The sequence below is a fragment of the Cottoperca gobio genome, chromosome 21 (assembly GCF_900634415.1).
Source record: "Cottoperca gobio chromosome 21, fCotGob3.1, whole genome shotgun sequence".
Lineage (NCBI taxonomy): Eukaryota > Metazoa > Chordata > Actinopteri > Perciformes > Bovichtidae > Cottoperca > Cottoperca gobio.
In genome coordinates, this window is record NC_041375.1 from 5667595 (window position 1) to 5686985 (window position 19391).

General features: G+C 38.7%; 2 protein-coding genes across 2 annotated transcripts in view; one reads left to right on the forward strand and one right to left on the reverse strand.

Annotated features, from left to right (window-relative positions):
- Positions 1-8491: 8491 nt before the first annotated feature.
- Positions 8492-13270, forward strand: LOC115026645 (receptor activity-modifying protein 1). Its single transcript, XM_029459526.1, has 4 exons — positions 8492-8599; positions 9504-9546; positions 10940-11078; positions 12621-13270. The coding sequence occupies exons 2-4, from the start codon at positions 9504-9506 to the stop codon at positions 12877-12879; spliced, it is 441 nt and encodes a 146-aa protein (XP_029315386.1). The 5' UTR covers positions 8492-8599; the 3' UTR covers positions 12880-13270.
- A 373-nt stretch (positions 13271-13643) lies between these two features.
- slc4a3 (solute carrier family 4 member 3) overlaps positions 13644-19391 on the reverse strand; it is a 56125-nt gene continuing 50377 nt past the window's right edge. The window contains exon 22 of the mRNA XM_029458519.1: positions 13644-18601. Coding sequence (XP_029314379.1) covers positions 18524-18601 — 78 coding nt within the window. The 3' untranslated portion in view covers positions 13644-18523. The remainder of the gene's footprint in view (positions 18602-19391) is intronic.

Sequence of the window (19391 nt, forward strand, 5' to 3'; positions counted from 1 at the left end):
TAAAGCTTATGAACACAGTCAAGAACGACTTCCCAACTCAGTTAATGGGACCATCCAAGGAGTATGTGATTGCACCAATGGCCTTAGCATAGCTCTGTGCTCTGCTTGTGCCATTTTAGTTCAATATAAGACTCACAGAAATAAGGTTTTCTTTTTTTAAATTAAATTCATTGCAATGCCAAGCTGAAATGACAAACACAAATACAACTGACTCTGTACCATGCACACTCCCTTATAAAAGAAACTTCAAGTCAAAGCAAACCATAGAAAACCAGATCTGTCCTGGGGAATATTAAAGCGTCTGTGATGTGGCCCCTTTAGTCACTGCATGTCAGCTGGCACTCAGTATATGGTGAGGCCAGGGGGTTAAATTAGGAAAGTACATCACTTCTGTTTGCACATGAGGACACACTGGTATTTGTTTATCTCCTGCTGTTGTTTTGATTGATTGTTGTCCTCTGCCTTAAGATTCTAGTAAGGGCCAGAGTTATAGAAAGAGGACATGAGGTTGAAGAGGGAGGGAGGGAGAGGAGAGCGCTCTGCTGGAGAAAACTTGTCGATAAATAAATTAAATGTGAATGAATTTAAATAAATAATATAGTGATAAATATATTGTTTTTTTATTTACATGAATTATGAATGAAAATGTAGCAACTGACTGATTAAATAATTGATTTCAAGGTTCAAGGAGCCTTTATTTAGTACAAGATAGGATTTATTAACTTACAAACATGTTATTTAATTTAGAAAATAAACTATTAGTGGAAAGGCATTTTCTTACTATGAAAATGATTGAATGATTATTAATAACTGATATAAAATAACAAAAAAAAAACATTTACACTGTCGGCTGTTGGGCTGAGCAGGGGATCCCTGGTGCTGCTGCTGTCACATGGTAGGCTCTGATGGTAGGCTTTCATCTGGTGTCACGGTCCCACCCGTATCCCTAGTGTTTCCCTGTCCTTACCTGTGTACGTGTATGTATGTGTGTATGTGGCATGGGCGTGGGCATGGCCTGAACTTCAGCAGCTGTCCACACTCAACTCATCGATTCCAATCCGCTCACCTGTAAATCATCTCATCCCAGCACAGTTATCTACCCCGGTCTTCCAGCCACTCATCGGCAGGTTGTTGTTTCTACTACCCCGGTAGCCTCGGTATTTCTTATCTGAGTTTCCTTTATGTTTCCTAGTAACGTGTTTCTCTTGCTTCCAGGATCACAACCTGTAGTTTTAAGCTATATGTGTTAATTTTACTCAATTTTAAAAAAGACAACATTTTGGGTAAAAAAACATTTTACCTTGTATGTTTGTCATATTAGTTAGTTTAAGATGTAACATGCTGTAGGCATGTGTCTGTGCTCACGTTTACTTAGTCCTGCTGCTAGTCTCATAAAGAAGCAGAGTAGTGGTGAAACCTACTTGACACGGATACTGGATTGACTCTCAGTGCGGCATCTCCTTTCTAAACCAACTCTGACATCGTTATAGACTACCATAAGCCTCTCAGGGAATATGTTCCGCCTGCTGACATTTTGTTGGTTGTGTAAAAGCAGCTCTCTTTTCGTCACAACGGTGCGGTAAAGTGACTCAAAAGACAAAAAGAGAGCTGAGCCAGAAGGCAAAGCTCTCAATATACCGGGCGATCTTCGTTCCTACCCTCACCTATGGTCATGAAGGCTGGGTCATGACCGAAAGAACGAGATCACGGGTACAAGCGGCCGAAATGGGTTTTCTCAGACGGGTGGCTGGCGTTTCCCTTAGAGATAGGGTGAGAAGCTCAGCCATCCGTGAGAGACTCGGAGTAGAGCCGCTGCTCCTTTGCGTTGAAAGGAGCCAGTTGAGGTGGATCGGACATCTAGTAAGGATGCCACCTGGGCGCCTCCCTAGGGAGGTGTTCCAGGCACGTCCAGCTGGGAGGAGACCCCGGGGAAGACCCAGGACTCGGTGGAGAGATTATATCTCCTCACTGGCCTGGTAACGCCCCAGGATCCCCCAGTCGGAGCTGGAGGATGTGGCCCGGAGAAGGGAAGATTGGGGTTCCTTACTGGAGCTGCTGCCCCTGCGACCCGATCCCGGATAAGCGGTAGACGATGGATGGATGGATGGATGGTGTAAAAGCAATAAAAGAGCAGCTATAAAACAACTTGGTGAAATAGTTAAAGTTTATGTAATACGACCCCAGGTACTCCTGTCATTTTCATAATTTTCAGATGTCATAAAACTTTAGTCATAAAATAATGGGAAATCTATTTTTAGTGAGTCAAAAATACACTTCTGTTTGCCCCGTGTGGTAAGGAGGAGAAAAGACAGAGTGTTCACAGACTTACTGTATGTTCATTCTACTGTAGTTATTGACATAATGTTCATTTATGACATATTACATTACATTACATTACAGTTAATTTAGCTGACCCTTTTGTCCAAAGCGACTTACAATAAGTGCAAACAATCATGAGGATACAACTCAACAGCAAGAATCTTGCAAGTGCATTGGCTTCAAATAGGTACAATCCTTTAAGTGCAGAACAATAGCTTCAAATAAGCCAAAAAGAAATGCTACATACAGAATATGAATTCAACTATTACAAATAAACTAAACCAATATAAGTGCAACATGCAAAGAACATTTTTATTTTTATTTTTTCATTTGCAGAGGTGCAGTCGAAACAGGTGAGTTTTCAGTCTGCGACGGAAGGTGTGAAGACTGTCTGCTGACCTGACATCATTGTTCGGTCGTTCCACCATTTTGGAGCCAGGATAGCAAACAGACGGGTTTTGTTTGAGGGAAAGCTGGGTCCCACTCGCAGTGAGAGAGCAGCGAGCCGATTGGCCGACGCAGAGCTGGGTGTATGGTTCGACCATAGCCTGGATGTAGGAAGGGGCTCATCCATTCACAGCACGGTAGGCCAGCACCAGAGTCTTGAAGCAGATTTGGGCCACCACTGATAGCCAGTGAAGACATACATTTGTTTGTGTGTGCACATGTGTAAATTATCAAATCGACTGTGTTGTAAGACAAATGACAAGTGGCACACCATTTTTATATTGGTTATCACAGCTGTGGATTCCAGTCACATGTGAAACTCAGGTCTCAAATTAAATAACTTCATACTGTGTCTTTTTACTGGTGCTTCATCAAATTAACCAACAACCAACAACAAACACTGTATACACCGTTGTATAATGTTTCGCTGGCCAACACATGTTCTTAATTAATTTACACTCATAAGCCAAGTACCTTTCACTTCTGACTGTATTGATTTGCATCCTTATCCGTCTACCTACCCTATATCTACACTGTCACCCCAAAAGTGTAACACTGAACCACTTCTTTTGAGGTGCTGTTTGGTTTTTCATGATGTCTGCAACCCAAAACAAAAACAGTATTATATTATAAATCTTTTTAATATCTTAACATGTCACACACTATGAAAGAGAAAACCCTTTATTTAAAGTTTTTTTTATAAATGAAATGTAATAATACATACAAACTATTTAAAAGTCTACAAACCACAAAGTCTTGAAGACCCATGATATATGTAGAATTTATAATTGTCTAGACTGTTGTTACTAATTGGGAGAGGAAGAGCATGAATGGTGATAAAGTAGTGAAACGTGTTGTAATGATGGACAAACACACAGTCACATGATGAAGCGTGTGGTGTGGTGCATCTATTAGAGACAGTGTGCACCAAAAGGAAACTTCTCGCCCATTACACAAGGGAGATATTTCCTCGGCTTTGACCCCAGGATGCACACTTGGCTTCCCAGCCTTGTAGTGCAGCTCCAGTGAGATGTCAGTGTAGCACACTGTGTAACACGCTTCAATTTGGCTGGTTTGGTAGTATGAAGTAATGTCTATCAGGGCCATCAATCCTTTGCCTGATTCTGCCACTTACGTAACATTTCTGGGACCAATGGGGGGATAAGAAAAGCTAATGAACAGTAGGTTGACTGACCTGTAATAAAAACGGAATTTTGAAGTTTAAATGAATGAGATAAGTTTTCGACAAATTAAACTAAAGTGTCTTTGTGCGTAGCTTTAAAAGGTAACTCAAAGTGTCAGTTGAAAAACACTTATATATATCAGTAAACCATTACTGGTTTTCTGGCCCCTAACCTCTTAAACCCTAACCCTATGCTTGGAAAAACATTGGCAAAAATGTGTTGTTTGAAATCCGGCCAATGATGGCCGTGTCATCTGCAAATAATAGAGTTTTCTTAATGCCGAGATCTGCAGTAATGGGTGTACAGCATGAACAGGAGGGGGCTGAGCACACGGCCCGGGGAGGCTCCAGTGTTTGGCACAGCACTTCGCAATGGCACTGATGCTGTAAACCTTCTGTGCTGCCAGGTTTGATCAAAGCACCCCACCTTTAAAAATTCCAGATTCTTCAGTGCAACATGCATATTTTTGGCATTGTCGATATTTATTTACACATTTGTGGATTCACCCATACTCCATTTAACTATTTTGTAATTGTTAAATACGAGAATGTATTTAATATTGCATTTGTTGTATTACTTTTAATACTATTTCTCCTTCTACCTGCATCGTCATATCTGCTCCAATGCAAAGCATGGTAATACAATGGTAAGCAGTTAATTACAGAACCATGAAAATTAATACAAAGATTGTGGTATGCATGTATACAAAAGTGCGGGAAAAACACCCCGCCTCCTTCTAAGGCAAATATCAAGTTTACAGTGCATGGCCTCTTTGTTATACTCTTGTTCCTACCTGCCAAAATATTTTCCATGACTTTAAATGAGAGACACTGTCCAAACAGCACGTGTGTTGTCTTTCACAGGCACAGAGCATTTACCAAACCATGTCTATCTGCTGTGTACTCTGTTTGCTCTGTCACTTGCACCATTATGCCTTCAATTAACGGAGATGGAAATGTTTTCTTATGACCACTCCTCAGCATTGCTCTGCTCATAAATGCATTATGCTTATATTATGTGTACGCGTTGCTTAGCAATCCAAATGAGTGTGCAATAGTTGAACAATGTTGGAACATTTAATTTTACACTTAAGCGTAACGACCTGATAGCGCAGTGCTGAGAGATATTTTTACGGGGCTCCTGAATGATTCGTCTTTCAAACAGTCATTTAGTGGAGACAAATGGAATACCACAGAAAGGTGGTCACATTTTCCACAGTCAGTCATTTTCCTCAATCATGGAAATAATTCAAAGGAGAGGAGTGAAAAGGAGGCCAATATTTGGGAGGTTTCTGGTATACAGCACTAAACAAGAGACTGATGAGATTGTAGGATTAAGAAAAAAAAGGTCTTGCTAATTTGTTTTTATAAAATAGCATGATCAGTACAAGAAAGGGTTTCTTTTGCTTGTTTTTCATTACATTTAAAAACTCTATCTGAACAAAAGCATGATGTATTAATATTCTTCACACGGCAACATTTGTGCATTCTAATCAATTTAATGACACAAATTTATCTTACTACAAAAAAAAACATTTGCATCTGCAGAGTAGACTAAGTAGCAGATCTGTGTAAAGGCCTTGTCACACATATCCGTATGACAGAAACTTATGCAATAGGTTGATATAAATTAAGGGTATGTTGTGATCGTATGAAGGACGCAGACGTTACGCCAAACACACCAGACCTACACAGTTCCATATAGCAGAAACATGTCGGCGTATATGAAAATTAACAAAAAATGTGTCAGAGTCCAAATACGTCCAACTTTTCCACAGCGGTGTTGTAACTGACGTATACATAACGAATATATAACAAATTATTATACGTATGTCAAACATTGATAGCATATCACTTACTTATTTAAAACGTATCAGAGCATCTGGCCAACGGAGCTGGAAAAGTGCCATCTGGTTCACGTCATGCTGATGCTGGAGAACGGCTAACATGCTGAACGCTAGCTGTACTGTAGAAACACGTTTAATAAGTTACTCCGTCGTCAGGCATAATGTTAACATAGGGTAGGAATAGGTTATCCACTCGGTATCAATAAATTGGCTGTAGGATTCACCGTCAGCCGACGTAGCCTATATCTAACGTACCTCTAGCGTAGTCACGTAGATATTCAAGTAGGTATTTACGTAGGTAAGTATTCACGTACGTATTCCTTATTCACGTATGTCTAACGTAACGTAACGTCTGCATATCTTATGAAGCACACGTCAGTTACGTCCGGTAATTTTTGAACATGCTCAAAACATCAGCGTTCAACAACGCACCCCAGCGTAACACAGTAAGCTCTTAACAAATACTACTTATACCTTACCTTATATCAACGTACACCAGCGTAACACAGTGAGCTCTTAATGAATACTACTTATGCCTTACCTTATATCAACGTAAACCAGCGCGTTGCCGATATTATGTATACGCCATATTTTTGTATATCTTATGCATTCGTTGGGCATTCGTCTGATACATTTTGTATTAGAAAGTGATGCGCTATCAATAGGTTAGACATGCGTATCTGTATATGTTCACTTTTTCGATCTGTTCCGATGAAAAGTTGGACGTATTTGGACTCTGACAAATTTTCGTATGCGCCTATGCCTATGCCTATACGTTTCTGTCATACGGATATGTGTGACAGGGCCTTAGGAAGATAATCCTGTAATAAGCCACAGCCCTGCAGCAAGAACTCTGTCCAGCCTTATCTTTTTTTTTATCATACAGTGGCTGTACATGAAGAACTAAGACTGAATGTGGCCCAGTATCCTGTGTCACCTTAACCAGTATGTAATTAGAGGCTTGCCACCACAGTCCTCTCTGTGAATACCTGGCTCGGTCCACTATGGTGCTGTACTTCTGGTACTACTTCTTTAGAGCAGGCGATTTGTCTTCTTGTTATACTTCAACTGTAACTTGGATTGTTTACATATGATTGATACTCTTACCTGTAATGCTAGTTATCAATCTAGATTGCATGTGTCAAACTCAAGGGCAGCAGGCCAAATCCGGCCCCGTGCTAATTTTGATATAGGTTCTGAAAAAAGATTTGCCTAGCCTAGTTGTAGTTGAAGAAGAAATGATTAACTTGCATCATAGAAAATATGTCTGGTAGCTGAAAATAGGCCTCTTGGTGGCAAAATTTGTTTGGATTTTTTAGGGTTTTTGTGCATGCCAGAAGGCTAGGCTGTATGGGACAAGTACTCAACATGATGAACAGTCTTTTAAGGTCAAGGTATGTACGTAATTATGTTTGTTTTATTATTTTCAGAACTCCAATTACGGACAGAATTTGTTCCCAGTTTGGTTTCATTCAGCTGCACTCGGCGTGGTTAAATGGTTTCTAATTTAATAAAGGTTAGGATTAGTAATAGGTAAATGTTAAGACAAATGTCCAGGAATTGAAGTAATTTAATAAAGTTTCCTAAAATGCAAGTAAAGCAAAGTTTGTGTGTCCAGGTTCTCATGTGCATCTCTAGCCAGTAGTGAAAGTGTTTCCTCTAGGAACTCTGGCTGCCTCTCACAGTCCACAGATATAAGACGACACCAGGTGAAATGGAAACTGTAAACTGCCTCACGTTGTGAATGTTGGACTTTCTGTTTGTGAGTTTGCTCGCCCGACAACAGCCTGGCAACCTGTTTTTATTGTATTTCCCCACCTTTTTCTCATGGTGGATTAGCAGAATATAGTCCACTCCTTGATCTCTAACCCCTCCCCACCCCTCGGACCTTTTATAGGAATAAAGGCCTTTACACACCGATTCATTTGCAGAAAATAAATTGACACACAGCATGATTAGGACTCGCTGAAAAAGCATTGTCATTTTTTTCCAGAACAAGGTTCTTGTTTCTGAGATTTCGGACCATGAATAAAGGCATCAACTGACAACAGTGTGTGTAACGAAACATCAAAGTAGTCCAAACCAAGACGGCAAACTTTATCACTCCTTTCAACCTTGAAAAAGGCAGCGTATACCAGATCCACTCTTTACATTCTTACCTTTCACAATAAAAGCCCTAGACATATTCACTGCGTAACTGTTTGCAAGAGGGAAGTCAAATTCACTCAGAGCATTTCGCTAATAGGAAACTCAATAAAATACATAAAGATGCTTAATCCATAATTTTCTTCTTATTAAAAACTTTTATAGAACAAGAAGTGTTCCAACTGCCATACATTTGCATTGCTGCCGGTATGAATATTTTTAATGCAAAATATTCACAGGCCAGTATTTCGCATTTTGCGTTGTTTAATTCATCACGCTCCTGGTGTGTAACTGCTGGCCACAAAACATTAACATTGATGCTAAATATATCTTTGAGGTACCACCATACAAGCTTGTTGACATTGAGGCCTTCTAATTCAAATGTCTCTGGGGGGGCTCTGGGGGGGCTTTGGGTAGCATGGGAACTGCCGGGCTCAGTCTGGGAAAGGAAGCAGGCTGTTGCACAATCCAATTAGCTCTGAGTTGCACCGATAAGAAAACTGGATCAGATCACACAGAGGCTTTTTGTGACCAGTTGTGCATCTGTTAGTTGGCTGGTAATCCATTTGAAGCATCCTCAGGACAGGTTCTAATCAAGGCTTTTACCAGGGATCCACAAAAACACAACATTGCTTCGAACAGCAACGTAAAAGCTGAGGTATGTGCTTATAGAGCGTTCTCTCTTTGCATATCAGTTTGGGCTTTTAATATTTTAAACCTGCTTTATGTAATTGATACATTTGTTGAGTACAATTACTGAAGCTTTCGTTTTATTAAGGGAAATAATATAAAAGAGACTAAAATCGAAGTCTTTATTTTCCCATACGGTCCTGTAACAAACTTGCAAATGTGAGAATTTACAGCATTTACTGTGTTTTTGTTTCATACATACAAGCAAAGACAGACATGTGTTCTGATAACAAATAAAAAATAAGAAAATATTCCTCTCGCTGCATTCCCTGGGAACATCTGTTTTCAGTGTCTGCCTCCCACGAGATAAGTTCATAACTTTTTGGGAATGTCGAGGAAGCAGATGGCCTCCACGTCTGTGTCATACAGAACGTATTGGTTTCTTTTCTGTTCCAATGTGTAGCTGGACTTTCAAATATGTTCAAAATCCTCCTGGGGAAGTAACAGATTTTGGTAAATGTATGGGTGGATTTTACAATGTATACAGCGACAGGGCCAGGAAAGAAACGGTTGCTATTGCCTTTACGATTTGGTTATGTGTTTAATCCAATTACTGTCTTTGCACATTATGTAGTGTGGGAGAGGAAGTGGAGGCAATGGATTTTCCAGCTGGACAAAGTGTGCCTGTATTTCTGGACATGACATATCACAATATTTGAGAAAGCAAAAAATATTTTTAAATGACATTTTGTTTATATTACAGAGGAGGCAGGAAACTCACTGTGACTCGTACATGTCCACCAGTCCTTTTATCTTATCTTCATTATATACACATGTCAAAAATGTATCACTTCATGTGCAACTTTGTTAAAAAAGCTGGTCATAGATGAGTCAATTTAGTTAAATGTCATGAATTTCTTTTGTTTTTTCAGATGTTGACTGCATGCTTGCTGGCACTTATCTTCATCTGGACAGGTAAGTCAGAATTTCAATATAACCAGGTACCAGGTCAGTCGTTATACATCATCCAGTGGGTTTGAATGATCATCATGACAAGCTCTAAAGCAGGGGTGGGGAACCTCCGGCCTCCGGGCCGTATACGGCCCTTGAGGTAATTCATAAACACACGCAAAAAAATCAACTAGAATTTTTTTTTTTTAATCTAGACAGCAATAGACAGGCGATTAACTGTTTTTCCTGGCCAAGGTCAGGGTCCTTGAACACAACACAAGCGGAACGTGTCATCACGTGGTCACGTCATGTCAAAAAACTTCAATATTAAACGAGACGAGTCATTGACATCAGCGAACGCAACATGGCGAGTGTAACAAAGAGAAAGGTGGATGAAGAATGTCGCACTTTCCAGGAGAAATGGACGAACGATTATTTATTTGAGGAAGTAAAAGGCCAGTGTGCCTAGTCTGTGCGGACGGGCTTTCGGAGAAACACGAAACATGTCAAACTGCACGAGCTGAAAGGAGGAGTGCGTTTGGATAAAGTTAATGCTCTTCGGCGGAGTTTGGTCCAACAAGCAGCTCTCTGCAGAGCGTAACATACAAACATGGAGATTGATAGGTAGACCACCACACCAAGAACAGACTATTCCACCACTGCTGTGCAATTATCACTGCCATTTACAATACTCACTTGTTATAATTTGTGCAATTATCACTGCCATGTGCAATATTCACTTTATTTTCTATCAACCACTTGGTACTTATTCTATTTAATTATTTTTACTGCCTTTTTACTTCATATGTTATTTTGCTGTGACCAGATACATTTCCCCGTTGTGGGACTAATAAAGGATTGTTTTCTGATAAAACAGAAAGATACATGGATAAAAAAGTTGTTTTTTTGCACAGCATAAAAGAAAGGAGAAATGAATGGGCTGTGTCTTAAAAGAATTTGCAGAGGTTATGAGTTCAATAATTAGTATGGCCCTCGAAGGATGTTGTAAAAAAGAAATGGCCCTTGACATGAAAAAGGTTCCCCACCCCTGCTCTAAAGCATAATCATAGTGATATAATATATGTGATGTACCATTCAAACTACTTTGGCAATGCTGGGTAGTTAAAATGTAACCCATCAGATTTAAATCAAATAGCTGTTATTTACTATTTCAATGGTAGCCGGAGAAACAGAAAAATATACAATACAATTTTAAGTTTAACATCTGAGACTCATAATCTGTGATACATAGTTTATTGCTTGCTTGTAAAGTTCTTTACCAAAACACATGGACACACTTACACATCATTTTTAAATGTACCTCCTAGGATGGATTATTGGCAACATTTGTTTAGAGTTGTATGGAGAACTTGGACTGTTACTCTCACTCATGCTCTGTGTTTTTTCTTTTCTCCAGGAATGGCTGCGAAATTTGTTGCTCCACCATGTGACCGGCACATGTTGGATAGCGGTTTTAACAAGTGCCTGTCAGACTTCAACAAGAGCATGGAGACAAGTGGCTACCTGGACAGCTGCCCATGGCCTACTGTGAAAGAGTACATTTCATTTATTATTTATTTTTGTCATCATTTAACAAATGCATGGTGCTGTCATATTCTCCCAGTTAATCATTCATAGCAATATCAATTATTTAAGATTATAAATGTAATATATTTTTATTACGAATATGAACCATGCCATCTTTGAGTATGTGTTAATGGTTGCAGTTTGAGCCTTGGCATGCATGTGTTACAAAAAGCCACCCCTAAGGTCACTATTGTAGAGCCTAGTGAGTGAAAACTGTAGGCTGGATGAAGTGGCCATATTTTATGGCCTTTTCAGTAAAGATATATGACATTTAGTCATGGGAAACTTTCCTGTTTCCTGGATACATTTTGTGCTGGTCAAAGTTTGAGCTCATTTTTAATGAAAAAGTGCTGTACAGTTGCTCCTGGGTCATGTTTCCAGACAGCAGTTGTTTGTGGAGACTTTCGCTCTTGCCGTGCTACCTACAACAGACTGCACTTTAATTATGGCTGTAATAATCCAGATTTAACTGTTGACAAGGTTTGCACGCAGGTCAAATGGTGTGTTAGGAGGGAGTGTCCATCATCACAAGGAGCCCAGCTTTTTGATTAATCTTTCAGCTGTCAGGCTCAATTTAAGTCTTAGTAGATGTTTTCCACACTAAAATCTAGTAGTGACAACCGCTCGCATAATTGATCAAAACTTAATAGTGAAATGTAAGCTGCCTCCTCAACACCGGTGGCTTTTTTCTCCATTTTATAAAAAGCTTTGAGTTGCCAAGGCTAGATGTCTTTGGTTCCCTTTGCAACATCTTAAATGATTGTGTTTGAATATTAAAGTTGCCGTTTTAAAGGACCATACCAACAATTTATTTCTTTTGCAGGTTAACTTCAAATCATATTGCTATGTGTGACCACTTTCCAAAATCCTGAACATTTCAGGACCCCCTGCTGGAACTAAAATCAATACAGACTTAAAAGATGTTAAAGTTTGGTAGTACAACACAATACACATGCATTTACTGAATTTAATTTTTACTGTTGCATGGTAATGCTGTTAGCTGTAGGTTAACGTACATACGTAGGTAAATACCTCTTTACATTGAGAGCTATTAATAGTGATAAGTATTTAGTAAAAAAGACAATAAAGAATTTAAACAATAATAATAATGACAACAAATGTATAGATAAACTGAAGAGATGAAACAAAGAAAATTATAGAAATAGTGATAATAATAATAATAATAATAATATAATAATAATAATAATAATAATAATAATAATAATAATAATAATGAATACATAAGTATAATAAAATATAGAAAAATTTAAATGTTGTATTAATGTGAGATGTTCGTATTGCTTTAACATGCAGTGCAATAATTACAGTCTAAATGCAGGAAGATGTACAGATGTAAACTCACTTACTTGAATGAGCAAGTCCTGCTTCTCAGACCACAGACTAATATCAAGTCTCAACACTTTGCAATGTTAGTAGTGAAATCCTCCGGACTGCTGGAACCATTTTGAGCTTGTATTAACGTTGTGCTCTGCCTCGCTCTTCCTTTGCAGTGTCTACAACACACTGAAGAGTTGCACGGATAAATTGGCTTCTGTATCTTGGTGTCGGGGTCACAGATTTCTGGTAGATACGTTCTTCTTGGAGGTTCATGAGATGTTCTTTAAGCTCTGTGGACAGGTCCATGACCCCCCACTCACCACTTTGGTTATGTTAATAGCACCTGTTATCATTGCCACACTCTTAATACCAATTGTCTGCATTTATCTCACCACCTGTAACACGGAGATGCCCAGCACTTTGGGGCTCTGATGGACCGAGCTGACAAAGTTATATTGCAGCAATTTTCAGCCTGGGACTTGATTTTGACTGTGGGTCATCCTAACTTTGCATTTGCTAACTGTGACGCAGAGAGGGAAATGTGGACGCGAAAAAAGCTTTTAAAATAAAGCTTAATTCTTTTAGGAACAGTCAGGCTTATTTCTGTGTTTACTTTTGGTCGGACTCATGGACAAGCGTTTGAAATGATTTATGTTAAACCAAAGGCTCAAGCTGTTTGTCCCCATATAATCTTCACATTTTGGATATCCATAGTCACACCGATCACAATCAGGTTAAAAAGTACTGCAACTTTCCTTTAAGTAATAGATGCATACATGCATACAAACACACAGACCAACCACTCCAGTATTACAATCTGTTAAAATAACAAGCTAAAACATCTTAAAGCTGAAATATTCTTAAAAAAAGAGTCCAATCATAGGCAATATGTTCTTTTTTTAATTTTCATCCTAAAAGGTCAGATTGCATCTCAAATGTGCACCACATGATTCCAAAGCAACTGTCAAGACATTTATTGTTGTAATGTTTTTTTCTCTTGTTCTATACCTCTCACTGGCTGGGTGTGGCATGAGGTCTGTAAATCAGCATGCACTAAGCATATCATACATTCTGTAGGCAGAAAGTTATACTTGACTGTCTTTCTGTCTTTCTGTTTTCTGGAACTCATTATTCTGTCATATATGGTGAACCCCACCCTTCTGGCACCTAGAAGAAAAGAAATCCTTGATGATTTACTGGACCGTTTCACACCAACTTCACTCCAGAAGTCTGTGCGAAACTTGAATTATCTGTCGTTTTCTTTTAAGCTGTCAAAAAAAGAAAGACTCTGTTTGTATTTGAAACACATAATAAATATTTATTTCAGACAAAAAAATAATGTTTTACAGTTCTTTGAAAACCTCTTTACAGCAAGTTGGACCTGCTGTGCAAGCGTCCACACAAACTAAATGACAGTCTGCTGCATCAGATCAGTGTACATTAGAAGATTGTTGTGTAGACCTCATGAAGTGTGTCTTCAGACCACACAAAGCGTGAGTGAAGCTCCATTAAGCAATGCTTTCAGTGTCAACTTTGCACTCTATCAGACATGAAGTAAACAAGAGGGCATTACAGAAAGTCAAGCTAATAGCAATCCAAAGGAATACCCATAATGCTCTGTTTCTGTTGGATGTGTAACAAGTTACTGGGAGCTGGTTGTGAAGTCTGTTTAAAAAAATTAATAAAAAAGCCAAATGCAGATTTAAAAGTGATAAATATTGAAGTTTTATGGAAATGATGGCTTTAAATGAGGGTTGTAGAAATCAAAGTTGTTCCTAATGAACATACCTGTCACAACACTGAAATAAAAGCTTTCCTGTGAAAGAGAATATTTCACTGAATAAAAATAAATAGAGTATCCACAAAGGATTAGTATTTAATTTACAACCTACAAGATGGACAGAATGTGAAAATGAAGACCAAAATTAGGAAACTAATCCTGCTGAGGAACTAATCCTTCGGCAGTGCAATTAAAGAAAAATAAATGGCATTCCTATAGTATCCAAACGATACTATAATTCTGTGCTCTTATATGTGCATGAACAGCCTTCATTGGATGGTTCTAGTTTCACACATATCAGATGTACAGTTCCCACACTATTCCATATGCTCAAACTCCAAGATCACCAGACGTCTTTACACAAACCAATGATGTTGAATTAAAAGAGGTTCAAAAATAACAGAGCCAAGTCTTAGATTTGGGTGGGTGGTCTGCCCTGCTACCATGGTGGTACAAGACGACTACATGTGGGGAACTCAGAACATAGACATGGCAGGACTTTTTAAAGGGTCAAAAAAAAGTTTTTTCTTTTCATTGTGCATGTTTCAACAACTCGCGCCCAGACAGGACAGAGTGGCAGCACCGCACCTTTTATTATCTTAAATAATACCCACAAGTCCACTTTTTCTCTTGTGTAAACACTGAAAGGAAGTGTATGCTGACTGGCTCTGGCCTGCGCAGCTCCACACAGACACACCAGTTCTTGCCATAACAAGAGCATGTGGATGTGTTGAGCAGTCTAGCAGACTTGTATTGTCAGACAACAATAAACATTGAGCCTTGTGACTCTTACCACTGGGGATCAACCAGCACAACATATCTTTTGTTCCACTGGAACTACTTGGGCCAAAAAACTATTGGTCAAAAGTCACGTCAGATTTTAACAAGCTAATTGAGTATTTGTTAAGACAACATATCCGGCTGCACAACGACTGTAATTTAGTTTGAAAAGGTGTTTTGTTCCCAGTTTAATCATCAGGTCAAATCTCTTTGTGACACAGCTGGTGTCCATCTCACCTTTGTTTCTCAGAGCATTGACCTCGTACGTTCTGTGTGAATATAAACCTGTGCTGGTTGTGTATGGAAGTTAATTATTGACAAAACTATTTATCAAGCACAAAACTAATTCAAGCTTCAAAAAGGCTGAAGCATGAACCGATTCATCATCTCAACACAAGTTTCACAAGAGTGTCTGAAAATCTGCTTACAGCTGGAGTTTACGTGAAAGGAATATAAAGTGCCAAATTACAAAGCATATGACTGCCTTGCCTTCCTGCTTGCTGACAGGGCTGTAGCTACTATACACAGAGGCCAAGTCTTCCATTTCTTTTGATCTAAGAATTAGGGCACCTGAATTGCAGTTGCATTTCATCATTCAATTTAGAGCCACATGTGGTTTGAAAGGCTGAAAACAATATTTCTTTAGACATCGTTCTTTTCAATGTCAAAAAATGCCCGATTGATGCTAGGCATCACGTTTATTGTGAACACAATCATGTACATGAATCTCAGTGACATAGAATTGTTTTATATTAATAAAACCATAACAGAATAAGTTACAATAAAACTGTTGATGTTAAATTAAATATAAATATCCATATTATTACAATATATATATATGTATATTTTTTTAAATTATCTGGTCAGCTAAACCTCAGTATTTCTGAAAGTAACATCTATTATACTATTATACTTAGTGGTCGCTCAATAGCTTTGTCATTAATGGAACTCCATAAATTGGAGTCAGCTTTGCTAAATCATGTGTCTGAAAATACAGGCAGCCAAACATTTACATTCAATAACAGCAGGAACATAGAGGGGCCAAGAATAATGGAGATAACTTATCAGTGACTTTACTCTTAGTTTGCCTTCCCAGTCTTTGTAAACGCTGAAACATAAACACATGTTTGAAAAGGTTGAGAATATTTTAAATGAAACTGCTATAGAGTCCTAATGTGAAGCGCATTCAGTAAGTCATTAACTAGGGGAGCTGCATCATTAAATATACTACATCAGGTGTATGCTTCCCATCAAAGTGGAGCTTCAAGTGTTGGCCTAACGGAGGATTCATTTACAGTCACTTCACTGGAGTAAACACATTATTCTCTTCACTCGACCTCCTTTTCTTCATTGTATAACACAAAAGCCTGGACTGTCAGCTATATATTTTTACATTGCAGGTTTTGGATTGCCTTGGCTGCTTTATGTACACACAAGAGACAACAAACTACAGGCTGGGAAGAGATATTTACAGGTCAAAGGTCAGTTTCCCCTGAGACAGAATTCTTGCATGGCCCGTAATGTAGGACATGGTTTTGTGGCTAGCTTACAAAAACTATACTACACTACTGACAGTTTTTGTAATGAACTTTTAGAATGTCATTATCAGTGCTTCACTTTTAAGGACTGCAGCAGTTATCATTATTATAACATATCTTTTTTCTATTGTCATATTTAATAGTTATTACGCCTCTTCAGCTGCCACACATGTCTCTTGGATAATTCCACTTTAAATGTCTTTATCCATTGCAGCAGATACAGTGTAGAGGTGAACACGCAGAAACAATAAGTGTAAGGATAGAAGGTAGAAGGCAATTCTGCATAATATTTACTCTGCACTAACATGTCATTGTTATAGATAAAATATTGAACTTGGGAGCAGTGAGCAGAAGCCTTCTTCTATTTTAAATTGGTTCATCCTACTAGCACCTTTTAGATAAATAGTCAAGAAAATGTCCTCTCTACTACAACATTCATATAATGCTGCAAACTGAAGTATTTTGTGTGGACATTTTGTCACTGGCCTTTTTGTAAAATCACATCTTCCTAAATAAGAGCGTACCACAAGTCTGTGCACAACTTGCTACAGAATGATTAGGTCTCTTATGAAAATGTGTGTAATTTCTATGTACAGTCGCTCAAACAACAGACGTTTCTGTGTGGCAGAAGTAAGATTTCTGATTACAGGTGTCATGACTGAGTGATTATTACATTTCTACAGTGGGCTTGCAATATAGTAAGTGAAAACTCAATCTCTGGGTATTTCAAAACAGCTCTGAACACAGATGGTACATTTTAGTTCCAAGCTCACAGTCTTACTGTACAATGCATCATTCATACATCCTGCCAACACTCAACTGTTCCCCGCCGTTTTCAGTGCTTGTGTGTTTGCTTAGTTCCTATGCTTTTCCAGTCAAGTGTGTTTTTATATTATTCATGACATCTCTGAAAAATGCACCATGCCGTGGAAATATTGCAGACAAGATGAAAGAACGTATGAATAATGGCTGAATGTGTCAACCTACACAATGTTCTTTTTATTTCATTCTAACAGCAGTTTGAGTTATTTGGAGGCTGAACCTCTCTAAGAATCTGGCATTAATCCCAAAGGTCACAAAATAAATAATTAGATACAACACAGTAGAAAAATAAGACCATGAGACCATGTTAGCTATTTACTTATACATCCAAGGTCACCATTATGGGGTCAGAGGACTGGCATGTTGGGCATTAAACACCTAACTATGTACAGTAACACCCTTTAAAGAGGCTTGCACAGTCTCTGTAGAGATTTTGGCTTCATGGGGAGACTACATTTAGAGAGGAGGCGTCGTGCCAGGGAGCTCGGTTGGCAGCGACAAACGTGAACTTTTGCCCAGTCAAAGTGCTCATTACTAAAGGTCTGTACAGAAAGGAAAAGGACTACTTAACTCCTTGTTTGCACATCATTGCAACCTATAGCCAATGGCAGTAATAGAAAGGAAAACAAGGCAGCTAAACTACACAGGCAGTGGTATTCAGGGTTTTGGGATTTAGGGTCAATTCACCAGAACGATTATACATTTTGATGAAAATCCGCTTCCTCAAATGAAAGCAAATAAACCCCTATTTCCCGCTTTCAGGACAAAAATAAGTACCCAGCCCGCTGTAGTAGGTCACCATCATCATTGCACTTATGCCCAGATTACTTAAAGGGATAGAGAGGATAAAACGTTGAATAAAGTGTTCATGTTTTTTTGCTGGATTTGCACTGTCCACTTCAGGTAGGGCGCTCAGAGCTATCTTCTGGCCACCACCACAGAGAAGTGTGCTCTTTTAAAAAACTGGAATAAACAAAAAGGTAAGAAGAAGTGATTATCCAGTTTTAGCTTTTGGATATTTTACAAACACCATTGTGGTAGCTCCTCTTGCTCTGTCACCACTACTCAGATATACTTAGGTTTCCAAAGAGGCTTGCTTCGATTGGTCGGAGCTGGAGGGCGGAGGAATTCCTACTGGTTGGGTCCAATATTATATTTATACAAGCATGTGGATCTCGTTGTACTCATCTCGTCCATCTTCATCGAAGTTGGGAGAATCCTCGTCACAATCCAGCTGTGAAAAGACAAATGATCTCCAGTCATTTTCATTGAGGGCTTGCTCAAAGGTCAAAACGAGGCAATTTAGAATGCTTTCACACCTAACCTGTTTGGTTCTGTTTAAACAAACTCTGGTGACCTGTGTTTGGTTCGAGACCTGTCAATTGAACTCTAGTGCAGATTTAATTATCTGACATAGAAATGTGAAAAGGTGGGTCTCAGTCTGCTTGCAGATGGATTTCATGATAGTAGATGTGTTATTTGAGCATGAACTCAACAGCTAAACTGTGTTGAATCTGCTAATTATGAAAGACATTTTCGGAAAAGACTTATCTGCGTTCTTGCAGTGCCCTAGATGAAAAGATTGATACTATTCACATGTCTTTACGCAAAGTATGAAGCTATAGCTAGCAGACTTAGTTTGGCCAAAAGGTAAATGTTCCTCCCAGCGTCGCTTAAACTCACTAATTGACATGCTGCATCTTACTTTTTAAATTTTTTTAACATTTCATGTGTGAAACATTCAGAAGTATTTGGTACGAAAAAAGTGTTGGATAGAGAAAAACAAAGCGAAGAATAACAAAAAAACACACAGAGTATAATCTGGAATTACAGAAGGGTGAAGGTTAGAAGGGTCTGACATCATGGAGGTCCAATTTTGGTCATGCTCAAGTTTAAACTTCATTTCATGGTCCTCTGTAGTTTGATTCTACAGTGTCTTGGGTTCGTGAGACCTTTGGATGAACACAACATAAACGGTGGTCAAGTTAAGAACAAAGCTGTTTTTACTAGCTCCTGAAAAAGTG

What these genes read in the sequence shown, in the direction of transcription:
- LOC115026645 (XM_029459526.1), top strand. Translation starts at nt 9,504, where the DNA reads ATGTTGACTGCATGCTTGCTGGCACTTATCTTCATCTGGACAG. An exon ending in ACTTATCTTCATCTGGACAG is followed by an intron (nt 9,547 to 10,939) that starts GTAAGTCAGAAT and finishes TCTTTTCTCCAG; the next exon opens with GAATGGCTGCGAAATTTGTT. An exon ending in CCATGGCCTACTGTGAAAGA is followed by an intron (nt 11,079 to 12,620) that starts GTACATTTCATT and finishes CTTCCTTTGCAG; the next exon opens with TGTCTACAACACACTGAAGA.